Genomic DNA, 13,849 nt, shown 5'->3' with positions numbered 1-13,849 from the left:
GAAAAGGAGAGAGAGTTAGAGATAGAGAGAAGTGGTTGGTAGAAACATCAGAGAAAATGACTCCTTTACAAGAGTCTATTGATCAGTTTCTATCAAAGGGGGATGTCAGACATGAGATTACCTGGCAGTTTGAGCATTAGGTGCCGTGTGTTATAGCCCCGGGCCCTTGTACCGCTGCCAGAGGATTGTAAATAAAGCGAAGAGGAGAGAGCAAGAGGGGAGTGTGTTGGGGTGTACGCGTGTGTGTTTGTGTGTGTTAGTCTTTGTCTTTGTGAGTGTTCACTGTTGTGTGCATACGAGGTGTGTTTTTTTTTTTTTTTTTGGTCTTCTTGTGGTGTATTTGTGTGCATGACAGTGTGCGGCTGTGTGTCTGCACCTTTTGGCTTATACCCAAAAGCAGTGTTGCAAGCCCATGAAACTTCAGAAAGAGAGAGAAAGAGTCTTGGGAGGCTTTGGGACATCTCTCGGGAGCACCTTAGCCGGCTCCGAATCCCCCAACAAAGCCAAAGGAAGCTCCCATGAAGCCTTATGAAGCTTTTATGAGGGCCAGGCAGGGCCGGGCCTAGCCCCAACCACTGATTCAGGGTTAGCAAGGTTTTCATCCTTCTCATGTTAAAGGTTAGCGGTGAGAGCAGGGTAATCTGACCGCAGATCTGTGATTATAGGCTGATGCTGCATGATGGGCTTTGAAGCTCCTACGAAGGCACTGAGAAGGAGAGATCGGGAGAGAGTTACATTGTGGCCTAATGTCACACCGTAAGTTGTGAAGACAAGAATCAAAGAGCTAAGAAAGAGAAGGACTGAAGATCTTAAATTGTGAACTACGGACACAGCTCATGAAGCCACTCAAAACAGTTTGCTAAGGGCCTCAGACCTCAGGATATGGATCGCAGTTCTGCTTTTACTAAGATAAAGAGAGAAGTGTCAAAATCCACACCCCCTCTGCAGATCCTCATTTTATGCGGAAAAAAATAGTCAGTATTTGGTCATCAAGTCTTGCCAAGCTAAATATATACCACATTTAAGTAAGGACTTGTATGTGTTTGGACCAGCTTCCTTTGTGCCCATTTTTTCCCCTCGTATTTCTACAAATTTGTTTTTCACTTAATTTTCAGTGTGTATTTCAGTTTTGTGCGCATCTTTATTTATGCGAGCTCGGGCACAAATAAGAGAGTTTGTGTAAACGGTCAGCGCATGCAGTTAATTGCTCTCTCTGTGGCTTCCCCTGGTGGAAGGTGTCACTGAGGTCACCTGAAAAGCGAATGCCTTGAATACGAATTTGATCCCCATCTCAAGTTTTCACATCTCCACTTTATTGATTATTGAGATTCATAGCAAAACTTTCACCTTGAGGTTCGGTAAAATAGCCAAGGCAGGGCACATGCATGCACATAGATACACAAATAAAAGCGCATCGTTAAATATTTAGCAATTCCAGTTGCAGCTTCAATTTTCCTAGGGCTTTAGTTTAAACAGTTTTGATGCAACAAAACCATAAATTAGTCATAGTTTTATTAAATGTGGATTTTCTTTTCTGTATTGTTTCCTTTATGGTATTGGTTTTGGCTTCCTCCTCTTCAGTCTTTCCCACCACTTCTATCCTAGCATTCTGTGTGGCCTTAAAAAGCTTACAGAAATACACATTTCCTATATTTCTATTTCACACACCCAAATACACACTCAGAAAGTCAAGGTCCGCTCCGTAAATATTCAACAAACACCCGCACTCGCACACACACGTGCACACATAAACACAGACTCAGGAGCGCACACACCTCTTCATATTCAGCGCACAGACCTTCTCAATATTCACTAGCCTTGGTCACCGATGGCTGACAGTTTATGTTATATTCAATGAATACTGAATTTAGTGAAAAGGTTTTAAGAGCTATGAAGAAACATTGACTCACAAAACAGCATACAGAACAAAAAAAAGAGGGGAGTGCGGGGGCAAATCCTAAATTTTAAATTCAAACTGAACAGGGCCTGCAAAGCAAACCTAGCTGAGAAACCTGACTAGTGGTTTATTATGCATCCCTCAATGTGCTAAACTACTAAGTGTAGGACAATGGGGTTTTATTGCATGTAGATGGAAGAGACGGCTGAAAAGGGTATGTGATTGAAGGGCTGCAGTCAGGGGTATGAGCTCAAGTGGCCTGCTCAAGGTAAAGAGTGCCATCTATTGACGAAACCAGGGAGCACCCCTTTTGTCTCTCAACAAAAGGTTGCTTCGCCGACCAACTGTAAGCAGTGCACTGTGTTCATTCCTCCCTTCCCTCTCCGCCTCTGAAAGGCATTCAGTGCCTCTTCTGTGGCAGAGTTCTTGGTTCGCTTTGAAGGTGACTCGCAGTTCATGTTTTCCCACTCGTGCTGAACTTGACAAGAATCAATAAAGACCTCCGTATGCAGGTTTTGTAAATCATCCAGTTAACGTTTGCCTGCTAGGAGATGTAAAGTGTCGTGCAAGTGTGTAGTCATCTCGGAGAGTTATTTCTTTAATCCAGTTCAAAAAACAAAATCATCTCTGCATCGAGAGCTATCTGAGGCAATTTTATGACTATTTTTTTGCATTTTTTGTGGTTGTGTGATTATTTGAATAAGGCCTGTTCTCTAATGAATCCCAACTAAGTGTGTCTGAAATGAACTGTTGCTCTTTATCGCACACTTTTCTTCTTCCTCTGTCTCCCCTCTCTCTCTCTCCTGCTCAGTGGAGGAGTTGGCAGCCCGTGCAGAGGAGGTGAGGCGGATGGAGGGGTGTCTGAATGAAGGCAAGCTAGCAGAGGAGAAAATAAGGTAAGAAGCAAAGAGAAGGAAAAAGGGAAAGCGGCTTCCGTTCTCATCCCATTTCCCGCCGTCCCTCGCGTAAGCTCGGTAATCAAAAACATTTAGACTTTTTTACGTGCGACGCACAGTAGGCTTTTTTTTTTTTTTTTAACCGAACATGTGTTGAACAGAACAGCCCTGAGCTCTAAATGCATACATTGTTTGAGCCTGCAAAGCAAAATGTTACATTGTTCCTGAACATGTGAACTGCTTTCCCTTTTATCTGCTCCTGGATTAATGCGAGAGAAAATATATACAAACATGTATTGATGGGAGAAGGTGAGCAAGCAGATGTTGGGTCGCAGAGTTCAGAGGTGAGACCTCTGGTTGACCTCTCTGTTTCACCAGAGCTGCGGTGATGACATCAGCAAGCATGTATCACCCAGTCGAGTGTGTGTTTGTGTGTTGCTGTTTGTGCACGCATAGTTGTGGTTGCGGCTTTGGCTTCGACATGACCTCACCGCTACGGTCTCCGTCTCGGGGAGTTTCTTGGTTAAGTTGAGCCATGGAACATTTTGCTCGTCAACTGACAATTTAAAACTCAGTATGGAGACTTTATAGGTTACATTCTGAATTATTACATTTTATTAGATTTTAACCAATTTTAGATGCTGTATGGTAAAACAATCGCTGTGCCTGCATATTATATCCATTTGCAGAATCATGCTGTTTACTGTTAACCGGGTATTATCTAATAACTGCAAAGACATGAAAGGTTTTTAAGCAACAGCACCATGCTAATGGCTTCCATCTGTGCTGTGGGAAATCCCCCTTCTTTCTCCACAGGACGCCTCCTCTCTTTCTTTCCTTCTCTCTCCCACTCTGTTCATCCTATCATATGTTCTCTCTACGGACCGATCTGTCAGACATTTTCTCTTCCTTTTGTTTTGGCTGTACGGCTTTTGCTTCAACTTTTGCTACCAATGAGTTGCTTTATTAGTCTCAGCTTTAAAGTTGCTGAGGAACATTTAGCGAGGGATTCTGAGTGTAGTCGGCTACGATTTCCTTTCATTATACAAACGTATACGGATTTTTATTCTTCATTTTATCGCCTTCTAATCATCTGAGAAGAAAATTAATTAAAATTGCCCAGCTCTTGCTGGTGTGCCTTCATAACTATCAAGGTTTCATATTTCATAATTTTTTTGATCATTACTTTTTCATCATTCACTTCTTACCCAAGGAAAACTGTAGGATCTAAGGAGAGCACTGGTGGCCTAGAGATATCGCCTTCTTGTTTCTCTCTTATTTTTGTCACCCTTCTGCTATCGGCCATCTCTTAATGCAACAGCTATCCGTGACATTTTTTATAAAGTAATCAAATATAATCTGAAATGACAAAACAAGTTTCCCCAGCCTTTCAAATCTAAAAATTTGATCTTCTATCATTTGGGGTTTGTCTTTCTGAGAGGATAAAACCTATAATCATGTGAAGACACTTCAGGTTTTGGGTTCTTGGGAACTGCTCTAGACAGTGTAAATAATTAAAAATGAAAGATAATTGGCAGATTAAACGATAATGAAAATAATAAGTTGTAGACAGAACAGACAAAAGTGGTAGTAAGTTAAAGTTGCATTTTTTTAGCACTTAATAGACTGATTAATGAACTTAAGTATGAAGTATAAATCACATTTATCACCAGTGTTAGAAAGATTTAGTTGGGTAAATACTGGGCTTTCTATTAAGGTTTTGATATTTTTGGATGAGTCATTTTAACACAGAAGCCAATAAAAACTAATAGACAGATGCTGACTTTGTGGTCTTTCCCTGCCTAGTCATTCTTTTTTTTAACTGTAAAATCAATAATATGCTAACTTCAGATTATGGTCAAAAAACTTTTGGCCGTAAAAGGCCCGGATGCTTTTACTATTCATAAAGTTGTAATTTCTCATTTTTATATCGGCTTTTTAGAGGTATGGGTCAAGAGTGGAGGGAAAGGGGGGTTGTTTATGTGTGTGTATATATAGATATAAATATATATATATAAATATATATGTGTGTGTCTGTGTGGAGTGTTGGCGGAGGGGTGTCGAGGCCCGAGAGCGGCCGAAGTGAGGCTGTGGAGGGAGGTTTGTGGAAATGGTAATCATTTGTCGTATTGATTCAGCTGTAGCCAGGGCAGCCGGCACACACAGGCTCGCTCGCATACATGTACACACACACTCGTAGACACTGACTGACTCGCGCACGCACGGACGCACGGTGCGTGGCAGGAATAGACCCCTTCATATTGATCCCCTTCACATTCCCTTAGCTGGGCTGCCACACACACACATACTCACACTTCACGGGGCCTGCGTTAAACACTAACACGGATCGGGATTTTCTATCTCTGTTTGTTTTTGCGCTAATGGAAATAATGTATTTGTAAAATACATTTGAATAATGAAATCAGTTTAACCAAAAACGAATTACTCACTTAAGCTGTGTTTTTGTTTTGTTTTTCGTTGATAAGCCTCGTCTTAGGATGATACTAAGCTCGGCTGTTTTGTTTTCGCTCGCAGGTCAATGGCTGCGGGGCTGAAGAAGGAGCTGACAGAGGCTGTCCATCAGAAACTCACAGCAGAGAGAGAGAAACAGGATGCATTGGACCAGGTGAAGAAATACGCACCAAACCTCAGTGACGCAGTCTTCCCAAATAATTTCAGGTGTTTGTTTAAAAAGGGCTCGGGGCACAACGCAGGTGAGGTGTTTGCTGAGAAGAAAATGAATTGATACTGTGTGTACATAAATTACAGCTATGCCAGGTTTTACCGCTTCATTATTTAAATGCGATTATCTAACTCTTCTACCAGTCAGCCTATTGATTTTTCTCGCTGACCCATCTGGATGAAACATTTAAGCCAGGTGTACTGTACTACATAAACATGAATACTAATACTCATGATCTCCTCTATTCTCCCTTTCCCTTGAAGATCTTCCTTGCTGTTCCTTCTCTCCCTGCAACCCCCCCACCCCTTGCCTTTTTGATGATTAGTGGCATATATCCGGTGCTAGAGCCAGGATTATCTTGTCCAAGAAAGGGAGGGGTATATGCGGGACCTAAACCTAGCAAGGTGATTTGGAGCGTTAATTCCTAGGTGTAATATTCCCTGATATTCCCTAATGTTCTAGCTGGGAGCTGGGGGGAATCTCAAGGGAGAGCAGTTGTCAGAGCTGAGCTGCCGCTGTACAAAGGCAGAATGGATAATTAAGGCCATAGCCAGTGTAGGGAAGTGATGTTCATTTAGATTTGACAAACTCTGAATCCAGCCGTAAGCTTCCCCACACCACGGTGCTCTCTCATGCCTTGATTATGTGTTTTGTTCCCTTTTTTTACCTTCAAGTTTCTTCTTTATGTATTTCATTTTCTCTTTCATGCCTTCTTTTCTTTCCCACTCTTGTTTTTCTGTCCTCTCTCACTCATGTGCTCTGTTGTTTTCTTCTCTTTTCGTTTTGTTCCCCTTCACTCACTTTCCTTCACCTTACTCCGTTTTTTTCCTCCACTCTGTCCTTGTGAATAATGCAGTCCACATAACACGGCTCTCCTTTCTTCTGTTTAGTGCACCATGGCTTGACAATTGTGATAGCCCAGGGCCAGTAAGACACCAACTAAGGCCAGCTGATTGGTCAGTCACAAGCCATGTCAGCGCTCGCGAAGAGTTCTTCATCTATTTCACGAGTGTTGAAAACTCTTTCATGTCTCCCTTTGCTGCGTGGCTGGCTCTCTTTTCTCTGTTGTCTGTGATCAAAAATTTTGCATGACATTTGTCAGAGGTATGTCAGACTATTGATTGAAGCAGACGTGCCAATGACTGCTAGTGCAAGAATTTCTTCTATAATAAAAGTTGCAATATTAAAGGATTTTTTTTCCTCATGCTGATACGTTTCGGGAAATTCCTCAAAAATATGGAAACATCTTATAAGATAAATAAGTTGTTTTTCTTCTCCCAGTCCCCATGGTTTTAATTTTATCTGCACTTAATCCATCAAGATGAAGTTTTCTTATTCTTATGGAAAAATTTAGCAATTAAATGTTCACAAATAAATACAGTAAATTGCTTTTCTTTCTATCATTAAAAAATACAGTTTCAAAAATAGACTGCTGTCTCACCGTAAGACGGCTCTGGGTTTGAATGCGGCGGCTGGGGCTTTTATGTGCAGGTTGCTGCATGTTCTCCCTGTGCCTGCATGGGTTCTCATCAGGTAGTCCAAAGACATGCATGTTAAGTTAACTGGGCTTCCAAATTAGCCGTAGGAGTGTAAGTGTGTGTCCGTGGTTGTCTGCTTCTCTGTGTAACCCCCTGTGATGTGACTGGCAACCTGTTCAAGGTGTTCTCTTCCTCTCACCCTATGACAGCTGGGAGAAGTTCCAGATCCCTGTGACTAAATTGAATAAGCGGTTAAGAAAATGGATGCATGAATGGAACATTTTAGGGTTTTTTTTTTTTGCTCATTGTGATTTATACTAAGCTGAAACATCTAGTGTTTGTTCTGCAAGTCTTGCAAAGTCAAGTTTAGTGTACTACTAAAGGTTTTTCTTCAGTTTACACTCTTGCAGTGGGGGCTGTTCACCAGCTAATAGTGCTGACAGTTCTATTGCCCAGTGCAGGGCCTGTAATCCTGGAGGACCCACACAGGAAACTTTGGGGTTTCAATGATGGAGCTGTTCCAGCGATCATCAGGGGGTATTTGGTGCGTTTAGACAATGATACAGATGAGCTTGGCGAGCTGATTAAGACCATTCCCTGAGGAAAAGCACAGAGTGTTGTGCCATGTACTATTTGGAGCACTGCAGTGAGATGTTGGTGCACATACTTAGTGGACCACAGTGTGACCTTACCTGGCTTCAAGACTTTTCGTGTGGACAGAGACATTAATCTTAGCGGTTAGAAGAAACGTGGAGGGATTGATATGCTACCTAAGAAGGAAAGTTTCTGTGGCTTGGATAGTGAACTGCTAGCTGTTGGAATGCATCCATAATACTCGCCAAGGGAATTCATCAGCGCTGTAATTGTTTGAATCTCATTGGAATCAACACACCGTTTGGATTTTTGGGTTCCTCGATGAGCTTATGCAGAGGTCATCAAAATGACTGTGGCTGTTGTGAATAGCTGTGGATAATTAATGGAAAGTACACCGCTTACTGGATATGCAGCTGAAAACCTTCTCTAACATCTGTTTCAGCTTCGCTGCCACGGGGACAGCTAGCAAAGCACCTTATATGACCGTACCCACGTTGATTTTTGATATAAGTTCCTTATTTTATCATGTTTACTTTTGATTGATTCCCTTTTTTATCTATACAGTAATTTTTCAAGATACTTTTCTTTGTGATGTTTATTTATTTATTGAGCTAAGCGAGCTTTCATGTTTTAGCTGTTTGTTTAGCTAGGTCCCATTGCCTGTGAATAGAGGCCTCTGAGACCATTATCTAACTCATGTTGTAATCTGTGCCCGAGTTTGCAGTCTTCACACAGATTTTTGGACTAGTTGAACTGTAGGTTACTAAACTGCCTCAAATTGAAGCTTTTGTTTTTGGCATGAAGTACACATTAAACACACAATGAAAGCTGTGAAATGTCAACTCCTTGATTTTACTGTTAAGATTTCTTAAAGTGGACTTACTTGGCTGATCCAATCCCAAACTCCAGTTCCTTTTTTGTTTTTCTTTTATCCCACAACTTCGTGGATACAGGATTGCAAAACTGTGGGCACACTTTACAAGCTAGCCTGACTCTACAGGGCCTCCAAAGAACTGGGCTAGCTGTTTCCCTCTGTTTCCATACTTCATGCTAAGCTGAGCAAACAGGCTATAGCCCTATATTTAATGGATTAATATGAAAGTGTAAGAAATGTTCTCATCCAGCTCTTACCCATCGCATCATAGTATTTCATCACAGCCTTTCAAGGAGCAACAGCCATGAGCATCTAATGACTAAGATAGTAAAGCAGACACTGCAAACCCCTATCAGGTGACCTTAATGGACTGACAAGTTAGATGAGTTCAGAATCTTGCCAATATCAATAATGGACTTCCTCTCTGGCCTTTTAGTATTAGTAGAAACAGAGTAGAGCCTTCTGGCATGGAACCTAAAGTCTGCTTTCCGCTTTAGTAACTAAAGTGGTAAAAGTTCATGCAGCCTAAGTAGTATGTGCATGTTTTGGCTTGTGGCTGAAACACATTGCTCAGCTAATAAAAATGCTCCCAATACTACCGGTGTTGTTGTAACTGTAACTGTAATGTTTCAGTAACCTTTGGGTTTAAGTTCAAGATACTGTATGAGCAAGTACAGTGATTACATCTGGTTGTAAATGATTCAGTTAATCACTCTAATGCTTTTTTATTGTATGTATCAAAAAGTATGTATTTGTATATGTTATGCACTCACTGACCCACCTTTGTACACAGTCCTTTGCATTTTTCCTTTGCATGCTTCGTGTCCTCCATCATTTCAAAAACCAATGAGCTTTTCAGTGAATTTGACTCCAAACTGTGTTTAAACACCTGTGTGATGGCCGTTGTGACTATGACTCCTTCATTAGGTCCCAATCTCGGTTATTGAGCGGCAGAAGATGAATTATCCAATGGTGAAAAAAAATCAAAGGGTTTGAAATGGTAAATGGTACTCTACAGTGGCTTATAGAGGAAATCTATATTACAAATTGCCTTGGTGCACAGAAGCTGAACCTCAGATAGCTCTGTCTTTTTCTCTATGTATGTCTTTGTATGCACAGTGTATACTACGTAGGTGTGCGCGAAAGAGTCTTGTTTGCGTTTTCTGGGTTTGTTTAGTATCTTTTTTCTGGTATCAAGTTAACGATTCGCATGTTAGTCAGTTTTGCACTTCCATGCATGCTGCTCAGGACATACACACACTGATACACACACTGATACACACACACACACACACACACACACACACACACACACACACACACACACACGAAGAGATACATGCACACTTTGCTTAGTCCTGTCCCTCTGCATGAGTCCAGTTCAAATACCAATCAGGGTAAAAATAAGGCATGTTTTTGTGATTGATCAGATCATCCCTCTTTCCTTCTCCCTCACATTTACTCAGCCATACACACAACACACACAATCATAGTCATTAGTGTGTTTACCTCAACTTCTTTGAGCATGAAGTTAAAGATTTCAAGCAGTTTTAATGAGAATTTGCAGAGAAGTTTTCAGATAGCAAAGTTTATAAGCATGTTTTCATGTTCTTAAACTTTTTTAGTTGCCCAAATATCTTTACAACTATTGATGTCATCTGTACAAATACAATTAGACAGTAGATTTTAATCACTCTGAGTCAGCGGGGCGCTTGCCTAGTGATTACAGAGAGAAGTCTGGTCCCTTGTTAATATCCTTGAGAAAAACATAGAACTGCCAAAAACAAAGAGTCATCCTGCTACCTCCTGTTACCACCTTTTCCCACAATGAATCATTAGGCAGTATTTAACTGCATACAAATTCTGTTATGAAGTGGTTTTTTTTTTTTTTTTTTGGGGGGGGGGGTAAAATACAAAGTTGCATCTGAATGTGCAAAAATACTTTGTAGATTTGTACCAATCTGTGTGTGAATGCACAATATAAATTTAAGTTGCGCAAGGGTGTGTTGAATGTCGCTATAATGTGCAGTTAGGTCCACGTAATATTGGAATTTCCCTAAACAGAATCTTTTAATAGTTGTATGACTAAAGTCGGCATGAACTGCATTAACCAATGAGGATGTGTCACAGGGTGAGAGGTGGGCGCAGTCCTTCATAGGGCTAACTCAGAGAGACGGACCACCATTCATGCTCACATTTACACCTACAGCCAATTTATAATTACCAATTAACCTCACAATCATGTCTTTGGAGCGTGGGAGCTGACAGTGCTAAACACTGCATCAACCAAGCTGATATTGCACTGGAAATAAAAGCCACATCAGCTCTGCAACAACATTATTTTGGAGATGAAGTTATATGGAAATCGCAGGAAAATGAGTATGAAGAAGGCTTGGAAGCATACAACTTCATCTGTAAAGTGTGGTGGAAGCAGTGTGACACACTGACATACATATCTTCCAGCAGCGCTGGATCACTGCTGTTTATTGATGATGTGACAGAAGACGGAACTGTATAGGGATACACTATCTGCTTGGTTTCAGCTGTACTGGAGCGAAGTTGACTAGATGGCATTTCAAAGGAGAGATGGACAGTGGCCCAAAACACAATCTAAAAGCAACCCGGGAGTTTTTAAAGGTAAAGAACTGGAATAATCTGCATTAGCAGAGTCAGTCATGTGATCTAAATCCAGTTGAGGTACATTTTATAGGATAACTGTAATGAAGGTCTGGGAAGTTTTTCCCCCAAAAGCCATTGTTTTGTCTTTTTATGTCAATCCAGCCATCATTGTCTGCAATATAATATTTTAAAACATATTTAAATTAAGGGTTTTAATTATTAATATATGGTTTTGGTTGATTTATATGTGATTTATACTTCAGTGAGAACAAACAACCCCTGGATTAACACGGAAGAGCTTTATGCAAATGTACAGTTTATAAGGTTGGGAAACCTGCAGTCAGCTGAGACTGAAGAAGTCACTTGGATGAGTGACGAAACGTTTCTCCCACTGAAAACGCTACATCCAGATGAACAGAATCAACTGTCTGGGACTCGACTGCTAGAATTAGGGCCTTATTCATTTGTTTTGCCAATATGTTTTTGTAAATTTGTGGTCCTAACTGCTTAATAGAAATTTTCCATCAAATCATGTCATCCAGTACTCGTGCGTTCTCACCCCAGGGCAACAAATACTGCTATTCTGTTGCTGGCACAGAAATGCGGACAGGTATCTTTGGCAGTGCCTTTACACGTCAGCCATAGCAACACCGGACGGACATGGATAAGTAATGTTTCTCTTTTAAAAAGTCCACATTTGAAGGTCTAGGCACCAAAGACTGGTTGTTTAGATTCATGGCTTCACAAAACACCCATATTTGAAATCCTGGAAATGAGAAAAAATATTTTTTAAAGCAATATGGAAAGATTTTCTCATTTGAGCCAGAAAAAGTCACAATAGGACCACTCAAACTAGTTTCAACTGGGTAACTTTTTGTTTGCAGATTTTTGTAAAAAAAAAACAAAAAACCAGCATGTTGTATGTGCAAGCCTGTAAATATCTTTGTGGTTTTTGTTTGCAATCTGGCTAAGTGGATGCAAAACAAACGTGTTGTATTTCAAATTTTAGAGACACTTGAGATGTCGGTTCGCCGTAACGGTTGTAGCTGTTCACTGATCTCACTCATTATACCTGATAGAAGCCCCCAAGCCTGGACTAATTAGCTCAGAACGACCTGCGCTTGATCACCATTTTCACACACAAACATACACACACATGGCGAAATGAGGACAGACAAATGAAGCTCATTTGTTTAGTTGATGAATAAAGAGAAGTTGCCCAATTGTCTGACTGTTAAACCATGGAATGGACTTTGTATTTGCACAGTGTGTGTGCATGTGTGTCCCATCACCATCCCACACAGCTCATTAAGCTACACTGCTGTAATTCATTTGAGAGATGGAAAGGACAGTCAAGCAGAAAAACTAACCATGTTTTTTCCCCTCGCATGTTGTTTCTATAACTTTTCACGTCCTTCTTAGCTGTCACCCAATATCCTTCTTTACCAAAGAAGGCTGTACGTTTGTGTTTCTGTCTCAGTACAAAACCATGAAAAGTTCCTGTACAGACGGGTTCATAGAGGTGACATATGGCAGGAAGAATTTAGTCTCAGACTGGAAGGAAGAGGCGATAAGAAAAAGGTGTATTGAAAGGGTTTTTTTTCTCCTCCTTGCTGTCACCTTTGGTTTTTGTTTTATTGATAATGTGTTGGATTTCTTAAGCTTTTCGTTCAAGCACAAAATAGGCAGACTCACATCAGTCATAGCTCTTTTATTTTATTTCATTTCATGTTTTACTTTATAAACAGTTTGTCACCTTGGTCAAGATTTACAACACTTTTAAAACGAGTGGAAATTAGTTTGGTTTTTTTTAATAAATCAAACATGAGAGTGTTTAATTAATCAAATAAAAGTAAGGGAAAATACTAATACTGCAATTATTCAAGGTTAACATCTAATTATTTCACCTTGGCAACAAGGTTTAGCTCTGCTAAATTCGCCCTCACAGATTCCAAGAGTTGTGTTGTGTCACTCTATTACAAGCTGTGTTGTGTGATAGCCCCACGTCGCTGAGTTTTCAGCTACCACACTGGACTAAGAGCATCCATGAGGAGATTGACCTTGGCACATTTTTATTTATTAGTCATCGTGTGTGGATCTGTGTGTGTGTTTGCGTGTGCAGGAGAACATAATGAATTATGTATAAATGCCTTGCAGTTAAAAAGCAAACCACGTACTGCAATGTATGCTATATTTATCCATCCATCCATTTTCTGCCGATTATCTGGGTGCAGATCATGGCGGCAGCGGCCTAAGTAGAGACACACACCTTTGGCAGCATGTTCCAGCTCTTCCAGTTTCCACACCAGCTGTGAGATGTAATCTCTCCAGCATGGCCTCGGTCTTCCCCGCGGCTTCCAAGCAATCACCTAGGAGGCATTCAGGAAGCATCCTAGCCTGTTGACCGGACCACCTTAACAGTTTCCTTTCGATGTGAACGAGTTATGCTGAGGTTCTTAGAATATTTTTAAGGGAGATCCCAACCACCCCTTGGAGGAAGCTTATTACCGCCATGATCTCATTCTCTCGGTCACTACCTAAAGCTCGCGTGCGTAGGTTTGGGTAGAAATGTAGATCGAGTGGTAAATCAACAGCTTCGCTTCTTTGCTCAGCTCTCTCTTCGCCACAATGGACCGCTACAGCATCCGCATCACTGCAGACTTCACACCAACCCATCTGTCAATCTCCCGCTCCCCTCTCCCCCAAGATGCTTTGGGGCAGCGCCTCCTCCCCGTAACTCTGTGCTTTGCCAAACTCATCACTGAAACAAAACAGCACGGATGCACCTCAGACCCTAAAATTGCTCTT

The 13,849-nt window shown here is 41.1% G+C and overlaps 1 protein-coding gene across 2 annotated transcripts in view; it reads left to right on the top strand.

The window, feature by feature from the left end:
* The window catches only part of LOC102296427 (golgin subfamily A member 6-like protein 22), a 93,284-nt gene that overhangs the window by 61,394 nt on the left and 18,041 nt on the right, over positions 1-13,849 (top strand). For both annotated transcript variants that reach the window (XM_042213722.1, XM_042213696.1), the window contains 2 exons: positions 2,709-2,793; positions 5,329-5,419. In XM_042213722.1, the coding sequence (XP_042069656.1) occupies positions 2,709-2,793; positions 5,329-5,419 (176 nt within the window). The remainder of the gene's footprint in view (positions 1-2,708; positions 2,794-5,328; positions 5,420-13,849) is intronic.

This window comes from Haplochromis burtoni, unplaced genomic scaffold (genome assembly GCF_018398535.1).
Source record: "Haplochromis burtoni strain Fernald_Lab_line unplaced genomic scaffold, NCSU_Asbu1 Contig_1, whole genome shotgun sequence".
NCBI lineage: Eukaryota > Metazoa > Chordata > Actinopteri > Cichliformes > Cichlidae > Haplochromis > Haplochromis burtoni.
The sequence above is the reverse complement of the archived record's forward strand: the minus strand, read 5'-3'. Positions and strand labels throughout refer to the sequence as shown.